This window comes from Ylistrum balloti, unplaced genomic scaffold, assembly GCF_031769215.1.
Source record: "Ylistrum balloti isolate Yb309-2 unplaced genomic scaffold, AGI_CSIRO_Ybal_v1 Utg370240, whole genome shotgun sequence".
Lineage (NCBI taxonomy): Eukaryota > Metazoa > Mollusca > Bivalvia > Pectinida > Pectinidae > Ylistrum > Ylistrum balloti.
Genome location: NW_026782195.1, coordinates 1208327 through 1234560, shown reverse-complemented (window position 1 = coordinate 1234560; position 26234 = coordinate 1208327). Strand labels below are relative to the sequence as shown.

Here is a 26234-nt window from a genome sequence, read left to right as displayed (position 1 = left end):
TCTGTGGCACAGATCTTGTAACACAAAGTAACAAGTGAAACATGAACACCATGATAAACAAGTATGACAAGTTCCCAGTGATCGATAACTTGGACACAACCACTGAGAAACAATTTCCTTAATCAAATGGATTGTTATTTGTTACCAAATTATGGCATTTTCAGACTTATTACTTCTGAAGACTCCAAAAGTGGAAAGAAGTGGTGAGATTAAGACTTATATAGTGTAACAACCATTGTCCATAATATACATTTCACAATATGATGATAGTGGCATTACCGGTGTACAATTTCTACTGACACTTGTATAACAGTTAGGATAAGAAATAGGCATATGTAAGAAACAAAGAAGTACTGGCTATATAGAAATAATTTGATAATTAGATATTCATGCTACACACCATGAAGTCAACTGTATGACAACCTAACAGTACAATAGAGCTGACATACAGTTCACACACATACATACATCCTTTTAACCTCTTATCAGTAGGTCACAAAGATGTCTTCTTTTAGTACTTAAATAACTGTATATGATAAATGTGATAAAATTGATGGACAACACATGATATGATAAATCAACTATTTACAGCAATCAAAGTCCTATTTAATGATACAAATGAAGCAGTAGACAAACGCGAAATGTTTGTTTGATAAGTTATCAATTTGAACGAAACGAACCAGCTTCAGACAAAACTTCAATGATAAGGATCAGGTGAGTTGTTGGTTCTCAATATAATGATAACAGAACCGGTTAGGAATGGAACTGTACTAAAACAAATGTCTGGTTATATGATTGATTCTGAAATTCTGAATGAAACATATTTGAGAGGCTTGAATAACACAACTAAATTCTGGAAATATAAAAAAAAGTTTGAATATTTTTTACTTAGTTTATACAGAATATATAGCAAGGACTGGCTGTAGTTTATACAATATTTTTGGAATAATCATCGTTAACCATATTCTATTGACCATCCTTTCACATTAACTTATGGACTAAATCCATAGGTCAACATCAGGGTCATTACAGACAACACATGTTGTTTATTGAGGGTTTGTGAATCTACATTTAAGAGTCCCATGGCTGAAGTGTAAGGATCTATCAATAAACCCATAAAATAAGACTTTGATGCCAGAAATTTTACAAAAACAATGATCAACAATAATGAGAAATATGTTGTGACTAGATAAAACCATACATCAACTACAAGTAGATTGGAAATATTACAGAAATAGTGTCATACTGGAAATATCCAACCCTACTTCATGTCAACACATGTAAGTTGAATACACTCAGCAAGTCAAAAAAAAAAAAAAAAAAAAACAAAAAAGGTAAGCACTTCAAAAATAAAAAAAAACAGATTTTTTTTTGTTGCCTTAAAAAATGTTTGTCTAGTATGCAGATATTTAAGAAAAAAACATGGCAGAATATACTTCAAACACACTATACAAAATGTTGGTAATTGAACTCTGATCAAATTATGAGGTAATACATATTGGTATTGCCAATGTAACATTGTCAGCTTCAATATCCAGATATCAAAATTCATTAGCAAAATCAAAATCAATCAAATTAAACGTATCAATTTTAGTTAGTGATTACACATGAATACATCAACTTTACAGTCCTACAAACCTGTGCTGTACGTTTCTGATTGTACATCATATAGGCAATGTAAAATTTCTATCACAAATTTACACCGGCCAACTTTAATCTTAACATATAAATTCCATTCCATCTGTATGATGAAAAGTTTAATGAACATTATGACTGTAAAGGTGACAGATTCCAGAATACGAATCGCAAAAATATACAACTTGGTAAAAGTTGCACCGAAATACAGCATACTGATCATGTTGTTCATGTGTCAACAAAACGTAAAAATTAACACCATTGTACATACAACACATACAAGCTGATATCAATATACATATGATATAGATTTTCAAATAATCATGAACATCCCTTATCAAAGATATCTACATATGCTAGTCTCATTACATTACAGTAGCTACTCTTTATCTTCAAATGGTGGGTTAATAGTACAACTCCGGTTACGCACCAGGAAATTCTACAAAAGTCTTACTACGGTTTCTGTACACAAGTATTTGTGTACTTGATTCAATGTTTCTAAAAATCCTCGGATTTACTTATTTGCTTTGGCTGCAGTTTTTACTATTTTAAGAATAAGGAAGATAAATCTAGGTTTAGCAAACCTTTGCACTGGTGTTTGTGAGAAGTTACTCCCTAGATCTGGCAACAAACACTGTCATCTACTTCACCTATGTAACCACTCTGTGTAATAAATAACTAATTTCTGTTTGAATATTGATATAACGTTTGGCTTGGGTTACATAAGATCTACATGTGCACAAATATCACACCTCTCTATACACCATTAACAAATACAAGTTGATAACTTGCATAATAATGACTAAGTACTAAGCCTTTAATAGTCTAACATAACAGCAACAATTTACTAGTACGCAACCATATACTCACATCACTGAATTATCATTATACTCTTACATTACATGGACTTTGATACATTTTGCCTCTTGCAACACTCACACTCATGCATTGAAAACATAAATTATTTGTCAGATTACAGTCAAGTATCACAACTTGGTTTACTACTTATATAGGCAGATCAAGAACGTTCAAACAGAAACTTTCAGATTAAACGTCCAAATTTCTTCATCAATTATATTTTAATGAAAAATTTCAAAGGGAGAATAAGGATTTGGATTTTTTTATATAGGGCACGAAGAGACTGTACTTAAACAAAATTAACATTATCAGTGCTCAGCGAGTCACATAATAGGCGACATACACTTTGTATATGGAACCACGACATAGGATATGTGCCATACCTGGAGCCTAATTGAACACACATAAAATGAGTGATTAAACACTATACTATGCCTTACGTACAATACCAATTTGATGAAAATAAGCAATATACAGTTGCTTGTAAGCATGTTAAAATTTCTCACACCAACAATATCATGATTTAGGGAATCTCAAGTAAACAACACTTTCTCCTAGGACAGAAATATCACTCTATATATTTATTGCTTTAGTTTCTCTAGTTAAATGATATATAAATATACGTCCATCATTTCCAGGTCATTGAGCTGACACTAAATATACCACAAGACTGGCCAATCTTTAAATGATCAGAATTATCATTAAACCATTTGACCTAGCTTCACACATCTTATGACACTGGGCACAAAAGTGGATTCCGATATATTCACGACCAGTGCCAGTGAAATGAGTGAGGTGAGGGTAGAGGATGACAAAATTTCACTGTATTGTGACCATTCGAGTGTTGACGTGCTGGTATGTAATAAACTTAATAAATTTAATTACTTTCTTCACTCATTGAGGATGAAAAATATATTGGTTTATCAATATTCCTTACTACCAGTGTCTGTGAGATAAGGGTAGTTATAATGCCGGACTGCTTTTTTTTTTATCATTTCGTTGTTTTTGTTGAGGAATCAAACTTGGTAAGATTCCTAAAGGATCACCAGACTGGAACTGCTTGTAGTACATGTTGCATACAATAATAACCCAACAATAGACAACGAAGGAGTTGCTATCAGATTAAAGACTGATTTCATATCTAGTATGTCTTTTTTTTTCATCAAGGATTCATTAATAGCACATTTTAATCCTGGAAATCCACATGATTCCAAGATCAAATGATGGAAGAAAATACATACGAAAACGGACAGACAAAAAAAACCTCAAAAAAACATGGATTATAATTGTTCAATAAGGTAGCACATATCAAAACATTTCTCGCAAATTTGGGATCAAAAAATTTCTTGGTACAAAGGATGACTGGAATGTTGTTCTTATACATACATATTCAAAATGAAAGTAGAAGATACCTGGTAAGGACATAGAATATACAAATAAATTTTTATGTTTTTACTTAATTTACTTGTAATGATGAGTAGGATTATGGAGTCTGCTTGGATAGGGACAAAGGACCACTGGTTTGATGATGTTCTGTCTTTTAATCACTGGTTTGATAATGTTCTGTCTTTTATTCAAAGAAAAAGTCAGTGAAACCTCCTTGCAATAAGCCTAGGTTATTGAGACCTGAGTAAATACAGAATCTGATGAAAAGCTTCCTTATTTCATGCTTAACATCTAAAAAAACAAATATCACTGTATAAAAAAGCTGATATACTTTACACAGGACTTATTCTTTCTTGGGTGAAACATACTTCTATTATGGTAACAAAATGTTAAAATATGCATTTGTGTTTACAGCACTGAAAGTTTTAACTATCAAGAAAATATCTTGACATTCAGATATTCTAATATATCTGAGCCTGGAATTTCCTAGCTATGTTTGACCTAAATGCACTTTATCAACCAATATTTTTAATTTTTCTGAACTGAAAAATGATGAAAAGAGTATTCGCTATAATCCCCGATATATACACCAGTTTGTTTCCTCGCTGTGGCCTGATGGGATATCACCAAGGTAATGTTTGGCACAACAACTGAAACAACGAGGTCCAACACCTTGCCAGCAGAGATGAACCTCTATGTGGAGTCTGCTACACAAGCAGACCAAGAATATCACAGACAAATGTTACGCCTTCAGTGAAGTCACTCACTGTTGAGAATTAGACTCCTCAGTTGGTTCTGTAATGTAAAGTAAAATACAGTCAGCTTATTTTTTAACAGGTTAACTGTATTTTAGTAACTTCCTCATCTGTTAACTGTATTTAAGTAACTTTCTTACCAGTTAACTGTATTTAAGTAACTTCCTTATCTGATAACTGTATTTAAGTAACTTTCTTATCTGTTAAGTGTATGTAAGTAACTTCCTTATCTGTTCACTGTATGTAAGTAACTTCCTTATCTGTTAAGTGTATGTAAGTAACTTCCTCATCTGTTAACTGTATTTAAGTAACTTTCTTACCAGTTAACTGTATTTAAGTCACTTCCTTATCTGATAACTGTATTTAAGTAACTTTCTTATCTGTTAAGTGTATGTAAGTAACTTCCTTATCTGTTCACTGTATGTAAGTAACTTCCTTATCTGTTCACTGTATGTAAGTAACTTTCTTATCTGTTAAGTGTATGTAAGTAACTTTCTTATCTGTTAAGTGTATGTAAGTAACTTCCTTATCTGTTCACTGTATGTAAGTAACTTCCTTATCTGTTCACTGTATGTAAGTAACTTCCTTATCTGTTCACTGTATGTAAGTAACTTCCTTATCTGTTCACTGTATGTAAGTAACTTCCTTATCTGTTAAGTGTATGTAAGTAACTTCCTTATCTGTTAAGTGTATGTAAGTAACTTCCTTATCTGTTAACTGTATGTAAGTAACTTCCTTATCTGTTCACTGTATGTAAGTAACTTCCTTATCTGTTCACTGTATGTAAGTAACTTTCTTATCTGTTAAGTGTATGTAAGTAACTTCCTTATCTGTTAAGTGTATGTAAGTAACTTCCTTATCTGTTAAGTGTATGTAAGTAACTTCCTTATCTGTTAAGTGTATGTAAGTAACTTCCTTATCTGATAACTGTATGTAAGTAACTTCCTTATCTGTTAAGTGTATGTAAGTAACTTCCTTATCTGTTCACTGTATGTAAGTAACTTCCTTATCTGTTAAGTGTATGTAAGTAACTTCCTTATCTGTTAAGTGTATGTAAGTAACTTTCTTCTTTGTATTCATTAAGTATCTCATAGATCTTGCCATTCGGAAATTTTAAAAGGAAATCAAATACATTTTCATGTGGCAAAGGATGTTGTAATACTCCCAAACTCTCCCACAGGATTTATATTGGTAAAGCCCTTTTTTCAATAGCAAGATTACTTCTCTTCAAATATCCTACAGAGTCAATGAACTGTGTCGAACACTGGATTATCAATGATCACATCTAAGCTAAATTGCAATCTTACGTGGTGCCTCCATCTCAGTATAACCAAAGGCTGCAATCATTTCATCAAGACTGTAGAGTCCATCATTATCAATATCATAAGGTTTGAGCAGTTCCTCAGAAGGAACCTCTGGCATGAATCCATCCATATCTTGCCTTGATACTAGCTCATTACCATCTTTGTCCCAGCGACTGAAGCTTGTCTTCAGATCTACAACAACAATATTAATGTATGTGGGTAGAATGTATAGCTGAAAAATACAGGAGGAGGTAATTCAAAATATGAGTGTAAACATTCTTAACAAAATGATATCTTCAGATAAAATCAGACCTCATTCCATAGTACCTTGTCCACTGGGAGGAGCAACATACTGGGTGTACCCATGTCATGTCACAGTGACATCCATTTTGAAAAAAATATATATATATATAAATTAGGCATGAAAGTGTTTATTAACTATTATCTTAAATAAGTTTGACAAGGATTGGCTCAAGAAAGCTCAACATATGCTATAGAACAGAAACAAAAAATGGTGACAGAAATGGTTTATTATAGTAACACTTTCCAACTTCCCGGTGGTAGGGATAATAATGATTCATAAATATTAACATAGAGTGCTGCTAGTAGGAATGTAATTTCAATTCTGAGTAGAGAACTCTTTAATGTCTGAAAATTTGTGTCAAATAGTACAAAAGTTGTTCCCTAAACAACATGGAACTGATCTCAAGTCTGTCGTGCAGTATGAAACATAAACTGACAGAACAAGTGTTCAATCCAGTTCTGGCACCGAGAGGGAAGCTGGGCCCCAAAATGGGGGCCAAATGGAAAGAAAGGGGGCTGCTAATTTTTTTTTTTTTTTTTTTTAAAACATCAATAATAAGATAATTTGTGCAGCAGGCAGTATATGGTTTATTTGAGTGATTCGGTCAGGGTAACTGTTCCATCAGGAAATCTTTTAAGAATGACAATAGGTTCAGTGTTGTTATCTGTTTCAAAATGTAATCCAGGCCTGTGCAGGGTGCAGCTGAGGAATCAATTTAACAAAACAGAAATTTGTTTGTAACTCAGATCACATACATGATATATGAGGGAATGAAGACATACATTATTACAGCACGGGTTGATATAGATTAACTTTTCACATTGATTATTTTAATACAATATATGTGTGTTTCAGAAAATCGTAAGTACATGACAGGTGCTTCATAAAGATGTTAACAGTCAAAATGCTTGTCAAACAGTCTTTTATGGTATGGGCTAGAATAATGATTATGTAATGGACTTCCCAAAAACTACAGCAAGAAATGTTGTCAATTGTTTGTCATTGACAAAGACAGACTTGTTGTCTGAAACTTTGCAAGCATTGTACTTAAAGGTTGTCACTGATGGGGGATCCCCGTCACGTACTCTGATCAACTGTTGAAAAAACTTCAAATCAAACTGATTTGTATTGTGGGAATGATATTCATTATGCACAGAGATAAAGAGGCCTCTGGATATCTTTCTGATATCTATATTTAGTGTGCTGAAGTAGGCTAAATCATTAATTGCTGTGATTAATGGTGAGGACAGCAGTCAGGCCTAATATCTAACTGATATGATTAGCATTAAAATGTTTAACAACATCAAAAATGACAATCCTTACGCACAATACCAGCCCAGCAGTATGTTAAAATAGAACCGTTTGAATACCAAATGGGCAATTGGCACAATCTCAATTTAACATCAGTAATTTTTCTGTGGAATCTTACCTGATAAACTGTTGATACCTGGAATCTTCACCACAGGAAAGTGTGGTGGAGGTGGTGGTGGGGGCGGAATGCCTGAATGGTCTTCTTCTGAAACATAATTGTATCCATAACATTCAGAAGCATGTTCAATTTTCTCCTAAATTCTCACAAGTACACTTTATATGACACTCATTTTTCATGGGCCTGTATTGCTTGTCTACCCAGGAATGGTGTTGACAGACAAATTACACCCACTTTCAAATTAGATCAAGTTCAACCAGGGGTTCAAAGTCACTGTATCTCTCACCTGAGTGTTTCAAAGATTTCTTAATGAAATCAATTCTTTTTCAAGTTCCATACCCCAACATTCTGAGGGACATACTTCTTTAACAGTAAATAATATTCTATTTGGTTGTCTCCTGATAATTCTTAGCACATTTTTCGGACATTAATTGTGGAAAACTACACTCTTCCTTTACATAGTAATGATCCTACAAAGACCACAAAGCATTCTTACTTCAAAAGAAATATGGCTGTAATTACAATAGAGATTCAGATCATCTGACAGGTCATCTTGATCTATGCTTTAAAAAACCAACCATGTACATAACAGTGACACTATCCAAGAAAAATTGTTGTCCTTCAAAGCAGTCCCAGTACTGACATTTATAATATATTCATACTTGTCCTGTTGGTGATAAATGCAATAGGACTGATTTTAATGCTTTACAGTATTAAGTCAGCCTGTAGCAAAGATCATTGTTAGGTTTATAAGGAGTAACAACAGTATAAGGTTTGTAAGGAAAAATGACAGTTAGGTTTATCAGGAGTGATGGCATAATTAGGGATATTAGGAGACATGGCATGACATTCTTAGGTTTTTAAGGAGACATGACATGGTTAGGTTTTTAAGGAGACATGACATTGTTAGGTTTATAAGGAGACATGACATGGTTAGGTTTATAAGGAGACATGACATTGTTAGGTTTATAAGGAGACATGACATGGTTAGGTTTATAAGGAGACATGACATGGTTAGGTTTATAAGGAGACATGACATGGTTAGGTTTATAAGGAGACATGACATTGTTAGGTTTATAAGGAGACATGACATGGTTAGGTTTATAAGGAGACATGACATGGTTAGGTTTATAAGGAGACATGACATTGTTAGGTTTATAAGGAGACATGACATGGTTAGGTTTATAAGGAGACATGACATTGTTAGGTTTATAAGGAGACATGACATGGTTAGGTTTATAAGGAGACATGACATTGTTAGATTTATAAGGAGACATGACATGGTTAGGTTTTTAAGGAGACATGACATTGTTAGGTTTATAAGGAGACATGACATTGTTAGATTTATAAGGAGACATGACATGGTTAGGTTTATAAGGAGACATGACATTGTTAGGTTTATAAGGAGACATGACATTGTTAGGTTTATAAGGAGACATGACATTGTTGGTTTATAAGGAGACATGACATTGTTAGGTTTATAAGGAGACATGACATTGTTAGGTTTATAAGGAGACATGACATTGTTAGGTTTATAAGGAGACATGACATTGTTGGTTTATAAGGAGACATGACATTGTTAGGTTTATAAGGAGACATGATATTGTTAGGTTTATAAGGAGACATGACATGGTTAGGTTTATAAGGAGACATGACATTGTTAGGTTTATAAGGAGACATGACAGTGTTTGATTTAAGATATCATAAGCTATGATAGTGTTAGCAACAGTTTTTTTTAGTAATTGCCTGAATATGATCATTTAAAATCTGTACCTTGTATCAAAGTTGACTTTGATGTTGATGTAGGGGAGACAACTATGTCATTTTTAAGAGAAGTCATTTGGTCAGGTGTACTTGTGACATGTGGTTGGTTTTCCACTGTGGCAGGCTGCTGTGGGGACTCGGTTTTATTAGGGACAAGGTTGGTTACTTTACTCTCATCAGTATCCAAGGGTTCTGTAGATGCTGCTGAATACCAATGACATCCACATGCAGGTACAGCTCATGCATTTTGTTAAACGAACATTAAGCAAACAAAAGTCAAGCGGAGTCGTACAAAGACTAGTGGGACTTGTTTCTTCTTCAGTAATAAACAGCAGGATAACAGAAACTTAACGAAGTAGCACAACAAATACTTCAGACATGCATATATATTAAAGAACCCTGCATAACATGTATATTTACAGGTATATAAGGAATAGTAATAATAGATGTATTGTTAAGAAAACCATTGTGGTAGAACACACAAAAACACCATAGGGGTTATATGACACATAAACACACCATAGGGGTTGTATAACACATAAACACACCATAGGGGTTGTACAACACACAAACACAGCATAGGGGTTATACAACACACAAACACACCATAGGGGTTTTACAACACACAAATACACCAAAGGGGTTGTATAACACAAAAATACACCATAGGGGTTGTACAACACACAAACACACCATAGGGGTTGTACAGCACACAAACACACCATAGGGATTGCACAGCACACAAACACACCATAGGGGTTGTACAACACACAAACACACTATAGGGGTTGCACAACATACAAACACACTTTAGGAGTTGTATAACACACAAACACACTATAGGGGTTGTACAACACACAAACACACTATAGGGGTTGTACAACACACAAACACACTATAGGGGTTGTACAACACACAAACACACTATAGGAGTTGTATAACACACAAACACACTATAGGGGTTGTACAACACACAAACACACTATAGGGGTTGCACAACACACAAACACACTATAGGAGTAGTAAGAAAAAACAAAGGCACACTAGAGAGTAAGTATAACACACAAATACACCAAAGGGATAGTTCACACACAAACAACGGATGATAAGTACAACAGTTTTTGAGATTTGTTACAAATCTTTCCCCTGACCCAAACCTTAATCATTCATTTCAGGAACAGTTCTAATACCAACAACTAACAGTTTTGCAAATCACTGTACAACAGACGTGACGCCAATGAAAGTAACAAAAAAGCAGAATGGTACATGTCTCACTAGAGAGCCCGCTAACAATAAAGAACAAACATCTGAATGTCTGAATGAAGAAAAGATAAATATCATCCTAAATTAAACAGAAAAAAGCACCATAGAGAGAATAATTTTTTCTGAATATAAAACACTAGACAATCAGGTGATTCCTACCAGAAATCTGGTTAAGTTTCTTCTCCATCCCTCCCAAGTAGTTCTTCAGGCCCTCCACAGTAGCCATGACTTTCACTTGATTAGAGTACATGGTCAGGTAGTGTTTGGACACGGCACCAAAATCATGTAATAAACCTTGAACAGTCTTGTTGAGATCCTGTAATGTGTGAACAAAAGATACATGTAAGTGATATTTTTCTAGTACCAACAGAAGATTCAAGGATTTAAGCAATATAATTTGAATTTGATAAATGTATCATGATGCCCTGTATCAATATTTGATATTGTATGTGTCCGTGTACAGACAATTTATATCAATAGGTTTTAAACCTTAAATAATACTGGTCAGTACATCAAAACATATCCAAATGTGTGTTGGTGTCCTGTCTCAGGGCACTCTGATGTCTGTGTTGGTGTACTGTCTCGGGTCACTTTGATGTCTATGTTGGTGTCCTGTCTCGGGTCACTCTGATGTCTGTGTTGGTGTCCTGTCTCGGGTCACTCTTATGTCTGTGTGTTAATGTCCTGTCTCAGGTCACTCTGATGTCTGTGTGTTAATGTCCTGTCTCAGGTCACTCTGATGTCTGTGTGTGACTGTCCTGTCTCAGGTCACTCTGATGTCTGTGTGTTAATGTCCTGTCTCAGGTCACTCTGATGTCTGTGTGTTAATGTCCTGTCTCGGGTCACTCTGATGTCTGTGTGTTAGTGTCCTTTCTCGGGTCACTCTGATGTCTGTGTGTTAATGTCCTGTCTCGGGTCTCTCTGATGTCTGTGTGTTAGTGTCCTGTCTCAGGTCACTCTGATGTCTGTGTGTTAATGTCCTGTCTCAGGTCACTCTGATGTCTGTGTGTTAGTGTCCTGTCTCGGGTAACTCTGATGTCTGTGTGTTGGTGTCCTGTCTCAGGTCACTAACCAGTATCTTGGAGTCCTGTCTCAGGTCACTAACCAGTATCTATGTGTCCTGTCTCAGGTCACTAACCAGTATCTTGGTGTCCTGTCTTTGGTCAATCAATTTGTGTGTTAGTTTCCTGTCTTTGGTCATTCAACTGTATCTGTTTGTTAGTTTTCTGTCTTTGGTCACTCACCTGTATCTGTGTATTCACATCCTGTTTTAGTTCATTCATTTGGTCTGCCTGTTCAACATCGGTCTCATCTGACTTTCCTAGAGACACATGATCTTTCTGCACCTAACAACACAGAAGATAGATATATATAAAATTGCTCCTTATATGGCAACAAAAAAAGGAAATCAGACACAAATTTTAAATGCATTCTTTATTGTTTATACACAGAATTATAGATGAATTTTTTTGCTTGAGAACAAAGTATCTGGGTAAGGTAATAATGTCCTGGAACCTTGGGCTAAACGTCACAACAGCTTTATACAGTATAGTGCATTTAATTGTGATCTCTGTTTAGTTTATTGATGTTCTATTGTATATTGACACTACCTTATTAAACTGGTCTCTCAATGTCTGTACAATGGCTGTGACATTGTCCATTTTTGTGAGTAGCGAGTCCAATGCTTTAGAATCTGCTTCAGTTCTGTTCATCAGATCCATATCCAATACCTATTAAGAAATACCATTGGGTATTAATTCCAAATAAGAAAATATGAGAATCCAAGTCTAACAATCAATCACTGTAAAAATTTACTGACGCCAACTAAAGAAAAAAACTATCGCTCTGTATTTTAAAATAAAAAATTTCATTTTCAACAAATTGATGACAATTTCATCACATATTATATAACCTCAAAAACTCAAGAGGAGTTATTTAAATACCACTTCAAAGTTAATACTCAAAGCCTGTTCTGAAACAGAGAATCATTGTATATGTTTTAAACAATAATGTCTAAATCTAATTGCTGAAATTGTAGAGTGAACAACAGTTGTTATGTAAACCACTGCAGTTATAAGTGGAGTACTAGGGGAAAAGGAATATAGTTCCATATCTGATTTTGCGATATGGTGAAAAATTCAAATTCCTCTCCAAAAAAAAATTATCTACATCTGAAGTCCCTGGAAAACATTTACAACACATACACCATCATGTGTACAAATCTTGAAGAGAATACTACACATACCATCTGATGGACAATATCATTGACTTCAGCTTCCATTGCATCTGTTAACTCTGCAGTCATGTGTTCACCATCGCCCCCTTCTCTGCCCCCTGGGGGTGAAGTGGATCCACTAAGAGCCAAATCAGTATCACTTGTCTTCTGCATCTTCATCTTAAGGAAATTGGTAGCATTCTCAATATATTTGGCCTGAAAGAAAACATTCAGTAATTCTGATTGTATAAAAGGAAACTGGAAAACAATATTTGTGTTTAAATCTATTTATGAAGATACTTTTTTCAATAGCTAGTACATTTTATATCCATTACAACAGACTGGAAACTGAAATACATAATTTCACCTGGATGTGTAATAAATGCAAAAAACAAATAAGTATTAATGTAATAGTGCAAATTTTATGTTAATGACCATCTGTTCTTTAAGGAGCGCCATTCTGTTAACACTTAACAAGGAAATGTACCACTGATCTCCATTATGTCTTGGGCTTTAAAACTCAGACACTTTTTTATTTCTTTCTTCCTTTTATCATTTTGTTTCACTTGAATTGATTTCTTTTTGGCTCGAGTCCAGTGAACTTTAATACGAGATTAGTGAATACCAAAATCGTACACATATCAGACAAATACACCCCAAAACATGATGTGGAATATCAACAAAAGTGATATTGAAAAGTAGTCATTAAATAGAAGTAACATTAATTGACAGGGTGCCACAATCTTTTCCTCAGAGCATTTCGCCATGACCCCAATATTAGGACACTTTCAAAGATATATTATCATTTCTAAGAAACATTTTAAATACACTTATATGTAAATGCTTACTAATGGTTGGCTTGTAAATATAATGACAAGAATAACAGAAAATTAGCACCAATGTCTTTTTGAATCTGTAATGTACCTGTCTCTGTGAAAAATCCTGCTGCCAAATGTCTATCTTGCTCCACAAGGAACTGTTTACAGCTGCCAATGTCTGGGTCATAGCATTAAATTTCTGCAAAAGAAACACAAACCTGTCTACAAAGCATTTAAACCTGTCTGCAGAAATACATCTAGTCCTGTCTAGATACACAGTACAATCTGTCAACTAAGACAAACTTATGATGTAAAATTGAACAGTATTTGGTTGAATACCAGCAACTTTTCTGAGGGTGGTAAATTTCTCGCTGGTATATTGTTGGTCCTCTTTATGGGTTATAATATACCATTCAAGTCTTAATCCCCCAGAAACATTGTTACAGGCCACTGTGGGCTGTCTACAGAGACAAATATGGTAATGTATGGAGACAGTAAAACCTGTCTACAGAACCAAAATAAAATTTGTCTACAAAGTATGATAACATGTCTAAAGAGACATACCCAGTCCTGTCTACAGATCCAGAAAAACTGTTCACAGAGACATACTTTTCTTGTCTACAGACACATTATTATCTCCAGACACAATCAGTCCTGTCTTGTGGCAAATTCAAACCAGATTATCAAGCATTGCTTCCTGTCTACATAGACACACCAAGCCCTGTCTACAGACAGTGAAATCTGCATACATAGACCTAGTAAAATCTGCCTACAGACACAGAATTCTGTGTACAGAGACATAGTTCTGTCTAAGAGTCTACAGACATAGTTCTGTCTACAGAGACTACAAAGACATTGTTCTGTCTTCAAATATTTATAAAACATGTCTACAGACACATGGTAACACTTGGCATATCTAACTCTTTAAGATTAATTCCTGCAACAAATTCACAATTACCTATTTTTATATTGCACTTTCAGACCATTGCAGTATCATTGATATATGTTTGTATAAAAAATACTACTTATTGTTGCTTGAAGGTATAAGGTATTATTTGTCCACTTGTTACAAGTATTCTTACATCCAGTGTATCTTGCTGAAAATTCATATTCATGCTTGAAGAATCCCCTGATGAAGTGGTTGGTGTACTAGTCTGAAAAATAAAAAACAAAAATGGTATAAGACTTTAATCATGTATTCTGAAAATGGTAAGCAATGAAACTACCCTAATATCTAAAACTACAAAATATTTCGATAAAGTACACTTAAAACAGATGAAATTCAAGAGAAAATTATTACAAGGTATTTCATAGTAATGATCTATCCAAAAATATTTATATTTGCCTATACTATTTCAAAATCAAGCTACCTACCTTATCCATCAAAGCATCCAGCTCAGTCTCTGTTTTTTTCTTAAAATCTAACAGTTCATCAATTGTTGTTTGCATTGATTTGACACTCACTCCCAGCTTTGCTGCAGTCTGTAAGAAAAAATTCTTAAATTCAATGCTGTTTTAACTTACTTCTTATATCTGGTTTACAATTACACATTTCTTTTCTACATTTGTCAAATATTTACATAATATTGAAACAGCCTTTCTTTTCTGTACAATGGACTGATATGCAAATTAATAAGGGAAAATTGATGAGCTATTTATAATTGTGGTTGATATATGTCTTTGTTAAACAGTAATAGACTACTTAATTGCTTTCTCTTTGTGAAATTCTACTATGAAATACAATTGGTATTTAAAGAAAGTAAATTGCTTACAGATACTACCACAGGAACTTTGGCTGCTATCTGCTTTATTTCTGGAGCTGCTTTCAATCCATCTTGTAAGGATTCAGTAGTCATGGACAACTGGTGGATCTGAAAACAGTACAACAGACAAACTATACTGTACATGTCTGCAGTAAGTGAGATGTAACCGTGTAACATTATTATCATGAAAAGGATAGGAGCCTGGTAGCATATTTAAGAATAGCAATTCCGGCTTCATGATGCATGAACTTTTTCATTTCAATATTGCAAAGTTTAAAAAATTTCAACATAACAAAAAGTATATACAATGTTCTATGCTACAATTGTCAACTATGAAATATTTTTCTACTGTTTATCTGGCAATAAGTCCATACCTGGTAATAAGCCCACCTATATACTGCTGTTCAGTAAAATTACAAACATTGATTGTCCTGAAATAAGACCATCCAATCAGAATTTGTAGGTTGGCTTCCTGGGTTAGCCTTGTATTACACTATATTCAAACATATTACATACAGTGTGATCAAACAGAAGGAGATGAGGGTACCTTATACGTAATGTTAGTCAGTGTCTGTTTCATGCGCTCTGTTTGCACATCACCGCCAGCCTTGATCCCTTGGATTGTTTGGTTGACAGTCTGAACTTTGTTTCGTAAATCTTGATAATCTCCCAAACCATTCTGGTTTCTTGATTCCACTAAAATTTACAACAATTTAGAATGTAAAAATAATACACAAATGTAACATTGCTTTAATATAGTTATTGTTAATATATAACAGTATCTTGTCAGTTATCATTTGCAAAACTCAGTGGCCACAACATTACTCACAAAATTGCATCAATGTTACCATCATGTTAAAGCCATATGCGAGAATGTATACCATCCCCATAAAATAAATACAGGTAAAATGAGCATACGCTATGTTTAAATGTTCAATAATATATTATTGGTTAGTTAGGAACATGTCAGTTGCGGGTGATGTTAATGCTGGTTCCAAGATCAATGGCCAGGTGTGAAATGACCATTTTAGATGTTTGATCAATCACACCGATGTATGATCAGTGTGTAGTAATAAATACAGCTCTGTGTGACATCAGTTTATGTCAAACTAGAAGATAACTATAAAACGTACAAGATACAGAAGACTGTGTATATATTAATGAACAGTAATAAAAAAGCTGAATAACATGCTTACTTGCATAACAAATAATCTTTAATAGTCACTATTTTTTTTTTTTAAATAATTGACATGTCTAGATCAAATTTCGTGATGAAAAGTTATTTTTTTTTAGAAGCTGAAAAATAATACCATATGTTTCAATCACTTTCAGATTGATATATTAAGATTTTTTTTCTATATCAATGGCATTGAAAAGACAGAGTAATTTTCACTTTCAAGCTTAATTTCATAATAATTTAATTTGTATCATTATTTCGAAAAAGAGCTTCATTGATTGTCAAAATGGCTCTGGTCAAGGAGGTCAGTGCTTAGTCAACAATAAAAACAGGCTAAAAGTGAATGGGGCACTACAGGATTAGATAACACTGTGAAAAGAATCTTCAATGACTTCACGGCTCATGAGTGAACAAACACAATATTTAACACCACATATGCTGCTACTTTTCAATGTTTCCTGACCCTACATCATACTTTTCTGCATTAACAGACCATTTCCAGGATGATAACTCAACTAAAACATACATGTCTTATACAATACTGTTTTGTTCTATTTGTACTATAAACTAGGCATCTGATTCACAATATACTTTGAGTAATGTGATATAATATACCTGAGGAGATTTTGTCTCTCATTTCATCAAGGTCTTGTTTCATTTGAAAGTGCATCCATAACAGAGCCACACATGCTAAAAGGCAAGTGCCAACCAGGAAGATGCCGAAAACTGTTACGCATGAGCATCCTGCTGAACCATGTCCTTTACTGTTAAAAGCAGTTGGAAATTGGAAATTGGAAATTCAAAAAGGCATAGGCCTACAGTGATCATCAGAATATATCTGAACCATCAGTAAGATTTCTTTTAAAACTGATTGAGAAGAGTTATTTCTTATTTCATATTTTTTCAAATATATATTAACACGTGTGTGGTATTGTAGTAGTGTTGTCCATTAAAGAATTCAATACCAATAAACGATATTTGTATTATTTCACGCGATTTATCCGTCCTTTAAACTTTATGATATATAACGTGTTTGAAGTTCACATTGGTCATGTTAGTAACCTATATATCGAGCTACCGTACAGAAAACAAACATTGCATTACGTAGAAACAGGTGACACTACGATAAACAGATAAATCGTCGACATACTTGACTGCGCCAAAATGATGTCTATTGTATTTCAAGAGAAACGACTGAAAAAAGTCGACTTAGTCTTAACTTGTAAGTTTACAACACTTTAATAACAAAATTACCGCAACTTACTTCCGCATGAAAGATTTTTGAGCCGAAAGACTGAATTCGTCTATCTCGGACGATTCGCTGTCAGAACGCAGGAGCTCATGACCGCTTTTAGATTTCCGCCGTGTTTTGCCGTTGCCAACAAGAGCATCGAGTTCCCGACGCTTTTTCATCCTTTTGGATGGTTTGAATTCAACATTAATTTTACTTTGTTGATCCAGCATTGGCGGATCAATAAGAAAAATCCCCCTTACTGCTGTTTCTGAAGTGTCAGTTTCTCGTCCCGAACCGGAAGTGACAAGTTGTAAACCCACGCTTACGGAAAATAGATAATACTGGCTCCTGATTGGACGTATTATAATTTTTCTGCCGCAAAAATTTGCATGAATGATTAGCCACGTGTGAAAAAAACAGTCTAAACATTTCTTACGAGTAGATATTGTCACGAAAATATGAGCTTGCGGTCTCTAGAATTTGTGCTTTTTTTTTACATCATGTTATGGTTTCATTGCATATCCCCAATGCTTTATATTTTATGGGAGCTATTAGAATTTGTGCTTTTTTTTTACATCATGTTATGGTTTCATTGCATATCCCCAATGCTTTATATTTTATGGGAGCTACTAAACGGGATTTTTTTTCAGGTAATCAAGGACAAATGGGGAAAAAATGTCTACTGGAAATGAGCAGCTGATTGCTTTTGTGTTTGTTCACTGAGCCAAGAAGTCATCAAAGCTTTCTTTCTCACAGTCTTATCTACCAGGTGTACAATTCAGTATTCATCTGTAATCAACTTCACACCAATCAGTCTGACCAAAATCACTTCGTCCAGTGAGAATTTAGTCATTTTAATTTTATAACAAAAATATTACCATGCAGTAAATTATAGGTTTTGTCAAGAATAAAAATGTTTATATATATGGTTTCTGAGCCTTATTTGACGCAGCAACATTTTCATCATGTTTTAGACAGAATGAAGTAAAATATATGTGTGCTCATTTACATAATAATACAAGCTGACAAAGATTAAGTACATTAAAAAATAACTACTTGTTGAATAGACCCGAGAAGCTCCTTGCCAAAGGTCACAAGAAAATTGTTTTACTGTCATTTAAGTAAATATTTTCGATTGGAATGTTAGTAAGCTTTCTACTACTTTTCATTCTTAATTTTTTTGTTGTTGGTTAACTTTTGTAGAAAAGTGGTATAAAACACAACAAGGCTAGTAATTTTAGTATACAGTTTTTTGTGCTTTTACCGATTACTTTAAGATAGGAAACAAGCACATTGAACATTGCTAAAGTAATACATGTCCCCTACCTGCCCTATACAAGCTATGACACTCTAATGATTATAAAGATGTTTGCTGTTAATTGGGAGAAATAGAAAATTGTTCAATGAATTTGTGACTGAATTTAATGAAACAATGCAATACATAAGTTTGACAATCTGACCATAGTTTCATCACCTATGTGTAGTTATTGTCATTTCTTAGTGTGTGAGGTTTGATAAAAATGCTGTAAGGAATCAAGATACCAATTCTCTTTGTTCTAGTAATAATGACTGATCTTTGCACAACCCTGAAACTCGAACTTAAAAAAGACATTTAAATGCTTTACAAGTGTGTGAATTCGCCAGGGTGCTGACAATGATTTTCTGAAAACGGTGCCTCAGAATGTGACCTTGATTCAACAACCTTGATACTTGGTTTGTCCAAGAAAATGTGGTTATTTGCAAGTGTAGTTTGATCAAAATCCAAATAGGAATGAAACTGCTATAAAAATAAATATCCAGCATAGTTACAGCGACCTTGACCCCTTTATGAATGTGTGAAGCTTGATAATTATAAGAAGTTCTCAAGGAATAAAGCAGTTAGAGCAGAGGCAAACTTTGACAGACACATGGGTTGCCAACTTTCTTCACCATTTGGCTCAGATATCAATTTATTTCCAGGGAAACTTGACAGGGGGTAGGGATTCAAGCAGAGGGTGAGAGCCTTGACATAAAAAAAGGGTCCAGACCAAAGACAGAGAGAGTGGGTCCAGACAGTATCTAGGAAGTCTAGAAAGAGGGTAATTAGACAAGACAGAGGAAAGAGAGTCCAGACAGAGGGCAATTAGTTCAGACACTGGCAAGAAAGTCAAAACAGGAGATAGGGTATCTAGAAAGATGGTAGAAGTCCAGACAGCTGACAGGGGGTCCAGACAGAGGGTTGAGGGTCCAGTGGAAAGAGAGTCCAGATAGATGGTAGGGTGTCAAGACAGACAATAAAGATCCCAAACATAGGAAAAAGTCCAAACAGAGGGTAATTAGTCCAGAGAGAGGGTAGGGGTCCAAACAGGCTTAGAGAGTTCAGGTAGAGGATAGGAGTCCAGACAGAGGGTAATTAGTCCAGACAGAAGAAATTGAGGTTAGACAGAGGAAAGGGAGTACAAACAGAGGGTAGGGGTCAAGACTGGAAATGGAGTAAAAACTGACAGTAGGGAGTCCAGACAAAGGGTTATTAGTCTAGATAGAGGAAATAGGGTTCAGACAGTGGGTAATTAGTCTAGACAGAGGATATGGAGACAGGGAATAAGGAGTTAAGACAGAGTAAACGGTTCAAAACAGAATAGTAACCAAAAAAAGAGATAGGGGGTCCAAAGAGAGGGTAATTTGTCCAAACAGAGTATAGGGAGTCTAGACAGAGGGTAAACATAGGCAATCTTGACAGTGGACAGAGAGTCTATACCGGGTAAGGAGTCCAGATAAAGGGCAGTGAAAACATAGTCCGGAAAGAAGACAGGGAGCCTGTTCAGGCCTGTTCTACCTGTAGGTACTCTTGTCGGATGACAGGGAGTTCAGACATGTGGTAAATAGTCCAGAGAGTGGGTAGAGGTCCAGATAAATGTTAGGGAGTCTATACAGAGAATAGGGAGTCCAGATAGAGGATAGGGAGTGTAAACAAAGTATAGGGGTCCAGACAGAGGTTAGAGAGTCCTGTAACAGAGAATAGGGAGTCCAGATAGAGGATAGGGAGTGTAAACAAAGTATAAGGGTCCAGACAGAGGCTAGAGAGTCCTGTAACAGAGAATAGGGAGTCCAGATAGAGGATACGAAGTGTAAACAAAGCGTAGGGTCCAGACAGAGGCTAGAGAGTCCTGTAACAGAGAATAGGGAGTCCAGATAGAGGATAGGAAGTCCAGTAACAGAGAATTGGAAGTCCAGATAGAGGATACAGAGTGTAAACAAAGTACAGGGGTCCAGACAGAGGCTAGAGAGTCCTGTAACAGAGAATAGGGAGTCCAGATAAAGGATAGTGAGTGTAAACAAAGTGTAAGGGTCCAGACAGAGGCTCGGGAGTCCTGTAACAGAGAATAGGGAGTCCAGATAGAGGACAGGGAGTGTAAACAAAGTATAGGGGTCCAGACAGAGGTTAGAGAGTCCTGTAACAGAGAATAGGGAGTCCAGATAGAGGATACGGAGTGTAAACAAAGCGTAGGGTCCAGACAGAGGCTAGAGAGTCCTGTAACAGAGAATAGGGAGTCCAGATAGAGGATAGGAAGTCCAGTAACAGAGAATAGGAAGTCAAGATAGAGGATAGGGAGTGTAAACATAGTATAGGGGTCCAGACAGAGGCTAGAGAGTCCTGTAACAGAGAATAGGGAATCCAGATAGAGGATAGGGAGCCTAAACAATGTATATGGGGTCTAGACAGAGGTGAGATAGTCCAGTAACAGAGAATAGGAAGTCCAGATAGAGGATAGGGAGTGTAAACAAAGTGTACGGGTCCAGACAGAGGTGAGATAGTCCAGTAACAGAGAATAGGAAGTCCAGATAGAAGATAGGGAGTGTAAACAAAGTGTACGGGTCCAGACAGAGGTGAGATAGTCCAGTAACAGAGAATAGGAAGTCCAGATAGAGGATAGGGAGTGTAAACAAAGTGTAGGGGTCCAGACAGAGGCTAGAGAGTCCTGTATAAAGAGTCCAGATAGAGGATAGGGAGTCTTAGACAGCTGTTAGGGAATCCAGACAAAGGGACGTTATATATAATTAGTCCAGACAGGCAACAGGCCAGACAGAGCGTAAACATAGAGAATCTTGACATAGGAAGTCTATACAGGGTTAGGAGTCTAAGAGGCCAGGGTCCAGACAGAGGGCATGGAATCTACACAGAGAGTAGGTAGTCTAGACTGATGAAAGGAAGTTCAGACAGAAAGTAATTAGTCCAGAGAGAGGGTAGAGGTCAAGACAGAGGATATGGAGTCAAGACAGAAGGTAAGTGTTTAGACAGAGGATAGGAGTCTAGACTGAGAGCAGGGATAAGCTTGGAAAACTAACTAACAGGAGATTTAAAAACAATAGTACTATATCAGTTTTGTTATGCTTATACTTACTCTAATTGAGATTTAATAGTAAAAATGTTTCATGCTGTAATACTTACGTTCAAGGAGTTTTTGTTTGAGTTCTGCCACCTGTCCAGAGAGGGAAAAGGATATGACCATGAGAACAGACACAGCACAGATGAGTAACAACACAAAAAACATCTTTAGGAAAGTCGAGAAGCTACACAGGCTCGTGTCCGAGTCAAAGTTCTTCTTCCTGAAATATATAATTAAATGCTCTTTCAACATCATCCAAATACCAAGTATGGAAAAACACAGAGACAAGATGTAGATAGAATCATAATACAAACCCTAATTCAACAAGAGGCCCAAAGGCCTTAACTGTCACCCGAGTCATAATGCTTCTTGTAATATGTCATGGAAATGATTTTGTAAAACAAGAGATCCCAGAGGGATCTTGGCACCCACCTTTGTTTGATCTTGATATGCTCTTTGAAAGTTAAATTTTTTCCTTTATTTTCTGTTTTTTCTCTTGATGATATGACATTTGAACATTCCTTTGCAGGAATAAATGATAATCTTTACCTGCCAAATCCAAAATGGCCACTTTGAAACAATTTGTTTCTTCTGATCAATCCCAAAATCAAATGAGCACAAGGAGAGATCAAAGGGAACATACGTATGAAATTTCAGAGATATCCATTCAGTACTTCTTAAGAAATATCAATAACAATCTTTACTAGGCAAAATCCAAGATGGCTGCCTGTTGGCCATTTTTTTTTCTGATCAATCCCAAACTCAAATAGGCACAACTAGGGACCTAAAAAAAACCCTTTATATGAAAGTTGAGAATGATTTATACAGTAGTTCTGAAGAAATAGTGATAACAAACTTTCGAATTAAAAGAAATTGCACTCAAAATTTTAATTTTTCAATATAAAATTTTCTATCCTGGAACAGTAAAACATCATATAATTTACAATTACAATGGTGTACCTTTAGTCATGGAAGGTTTTTGTAAATTTTCATTGAAATCAGTTCAGGGGTTTTCCAGAAGAAGTCGAAAATGTTAAAATTCACACAAGTCAGGACCAATGGGGATCGAAATAGGTCGCTCTAAGACCTTGACTTGGGTGACCAAATAAATCTATGGCAAAACATGAAGAAAAGAAAGGTTTACAGGGGAATCCTGAAAAGTACAAGGAGAATTAGACCAGGTGTTCCTAAAGAGTGTGTATCTCCTGCTTCATCAAAAACACCCTACATGTAAATATTGGTCAACAGAAGTGTTTTAATTCAACGAAAACAAGTTTTTCACCGCTAAACCTGTAGCTTTTCTGGTATTCTTGGAACCGTTCTCGGTCAATAATTGTTTGAATTTAGCCTCATCCAAGGTGGCAAGCCTGTTTTTAGGCTGCCCTGGATTATCCTCAATCTTCGTTATTGTTTTCGTTTGCCAATAACAGCGTTCTGATTGGACGCTCAGTGATCAGATATTGGAAATCCCCTTGTTACTATAAAAGGGTTATGGCTGAATTGTTACATTAACCTGCTGGGAGCACGCAAGGTAAATATAATGATTTCTTCAGCTAAGCATATTGGAAATGAGCCAATCAGTGGCCTGGAAAATTTAAAGTCATATAATAGTTATTTAACTTAATATAGACCATAGTTTTACAGAAATATACAGTCAAATTTTGATGCCTTGTGACAATATTAATTATTATACATGTGTCGTTATGTTTTCACATTTTCAAATAAAAACTTAAAACATGTATATTTTGTCATCTTGTGTTTCGCTAACAATTTTTTCTTTCAAAATTGTTTACTTCATATGACTATAATTAATCAATATTTAGAAGCATCAGTCAATCCTACAAACCCCTGTGCATTCACTGGAGCTGGAGGTGACACTGTCAGAGTAAGGACTTAAAATTTTTTAGTCTGTGGTCAGACATTCTTGTGATACACAACATGACCTCAATCCTTCCGAAGTGGTGATACATAGGTGACGTCATAGATATGTTTATTAATATAATATGAAATGTGATTCAATTTTCCCATCCCCCAAAACAAAACAAAACTAAAACGCAATTACAGTAAGTTACATTCTCATTTTCCTTAATGCACCAAATCACCCAGAACATGTCCCGAAAAATCTTGTTCAAATCCTGAAACGTCTTGAGGACTCTGGAAAATGACCTGTTACTGAAGCGACTTGTTACAAAAACGACTTCCATTCCTGTATTTCTGTGCAATATTTCCCAGCAAAATTGAGTATCAATCATGTCATTAAGATTTCCCCATATTCTGGTAAGATAAAAGATTGTTATATGCAGGCTGATATATATGGACTCCATGTTTGTAAATTTAGAACAGCTGCACCATATGGACTGAATGTTTCTAACTTTAGAAAAGCCAAACCATAAGGATACTATATACATAATATGATATACATGTCTTATAGAATAATTTGTGATATTCAAAGTCAGGCTTTTTATTTGTTGAAAAGGTTTCAGGTTTTTGCACATTGTAACAAACTTAAACAACTTTTTGAGTATTACATATTTGTTTGAATGTTCAATTTCAAAATAAGACCATTCTATTTGATAAATACATACATGGCAATAACCGGAGACATATATAACATATATATATATACGTCTCTGCAGTAACCAAATTATTTATGCATATATGTATATACACAATATAAGAATTGATATTAAGTACACAAGTACGTAATTGTGTACTTGAGTACTGAAGCATGTCCATTATCGTGATTTTGTCTCATCATAACAAAAGACTTCCTGCATAAGTGCAAAATTTTCCCACTTAAGTGAAATGTCACATGATGATAAAAAAAATGAAAATCCTTATTACCTGTGAATATAAATAATTATGCGTTTTGATGGAAACCCCTCCATATATATGTGGAAATGATTTCTTTTAAGGCATTACAATTCATTTAGACATTAAAATGTATTAGTTTCATGATTAAGCAAGGGCTAATGAATTATATAGTAAAATCCCATAATAATATTGAACAGATTTAAGTCTGTGATAACGCTTTGTACACAATGCTCATTCTGTGCATCAACCAAATATGTTGAAGCATTACTTAGCGTCCAAACATGCATATGTTTGTGTGTTATCTAACAATCGGGCCAGTCCTATCTGTCTGACCCCTGGGGCTGTACTTGAATTTATATCAACAATATTCAATAACACCGAGCGATGTAACGCTGATATAACACTGACCCTTTTAAGTCGGAGAATGAGTTTCAGTGACGTACATGTATGTATTGATCAATACATGTTTCCCAGTCAGCAGTTATTCAGAAACATGCCTTAGTTACGATGCGACAGATGGTAGGGAATATTGAGAAGGGGTTGACGTGTGCGAGTTTGAGACAAAACTTACTTTTTGGGCCTTTTGCCTTTCAGTGGAGGCAAATTTAGTAGCTCTGGGTCACTATCCGATGAGTTTCCGAGTAGATTCATCATTATATCCTGACTGGTTGCCCCGGATTTCTTCATTTCACGCGTTAAGTAGATATCTAACACCACCGGACGGAGAAATAAACAAAAAACAATAGCTGCACACGTTGTCAAAAACTTGTTCCTCTCCCGAAATCAGTTCAGGAAGTTTTCCTATGACGTCATGAGGTCAAAGGGAACCAGACATTTTTTTGGGGGGGTTCATCAGTGACCATCAAACGATTGTTTAGATATACATAATGAAGGAGTGCTAGTTTGTTACATTTTAAGAGCGAAAATAGAAGGGAAATGCTTGATAACGGTATCCCCAGATAGAAACAAAAACATAATAAAAACTTCGTATTGAACGTCGACAAGCCTTCCTACTTGCGTTGGAGGGGAAGTAACTCGCACTAGTCCCGATACAGTTACAAAATCGCTCTTGATCTTATACTGATAACGGGGATGTATAGTATTATATACTGTATTATACGTCATTGTTGCGAATGAGGAACCATTTT

At 35.2% G+C, this 26234-nt stretch overlaps 1 protein-coding gene across 3 annotated transcripts; it reads right to left on the bottom strand.

The window, feature by feature from the left end:
- Positions 1-240: 240 nt before the first annotated feature.
- LOC132552167 (EF-hand calcium-binding domain-containing protein 14-like) lies at positions 241-25779 on the bottom strand. 3 transcript variants are annotated; one of them, XM_060216310.1, is made up of 14 exons: positions 25658-25779; positions 22335-22492; positions 16042-16190; positions 15504-15602; positions 15106-15213; positions 14814-14885; positions 13838-13930; positions 12944-13129; positions 12309-12428; positions 11943-12044; positions 10858-11014; positions 7672-7758; positions 5942-6130; positions 241-4674 (listed from the first exon to the last, which is right to left on the bottom strand). In XM_060216310.1, exons 1-14 carry the CDS (start codon positions 25771-25773, stop codon positions 4643-4645), a joined length of 1668 nt encoding a protein of 555 aa, XP_060072293.1. In that variant the 5' UTR covers positions 25774-25779; the 3' UTR covers positions 241-4642. The 3 variants fall into 3 exon arrangements, with proteins under 3 accessions (XP_060072293.1, XP_060072291.1, XP_060072292.1); XM_060216308.1 differs by lacking the exons at positions 22335-22492; positions 25658-25779 and adding exons at positions 17287-17435; positions 17936-18137; XM_060216309.1 differs by lacking the exons at positions 22335-22492; positions 25658-25779 and adding exons at positions 17287-17435; positions 17936-18137 and having other exon boundaries at positions 7672-7755.
- Between the last annotated feature and the right edge of the window lie 455 nt (positions 25780-26234).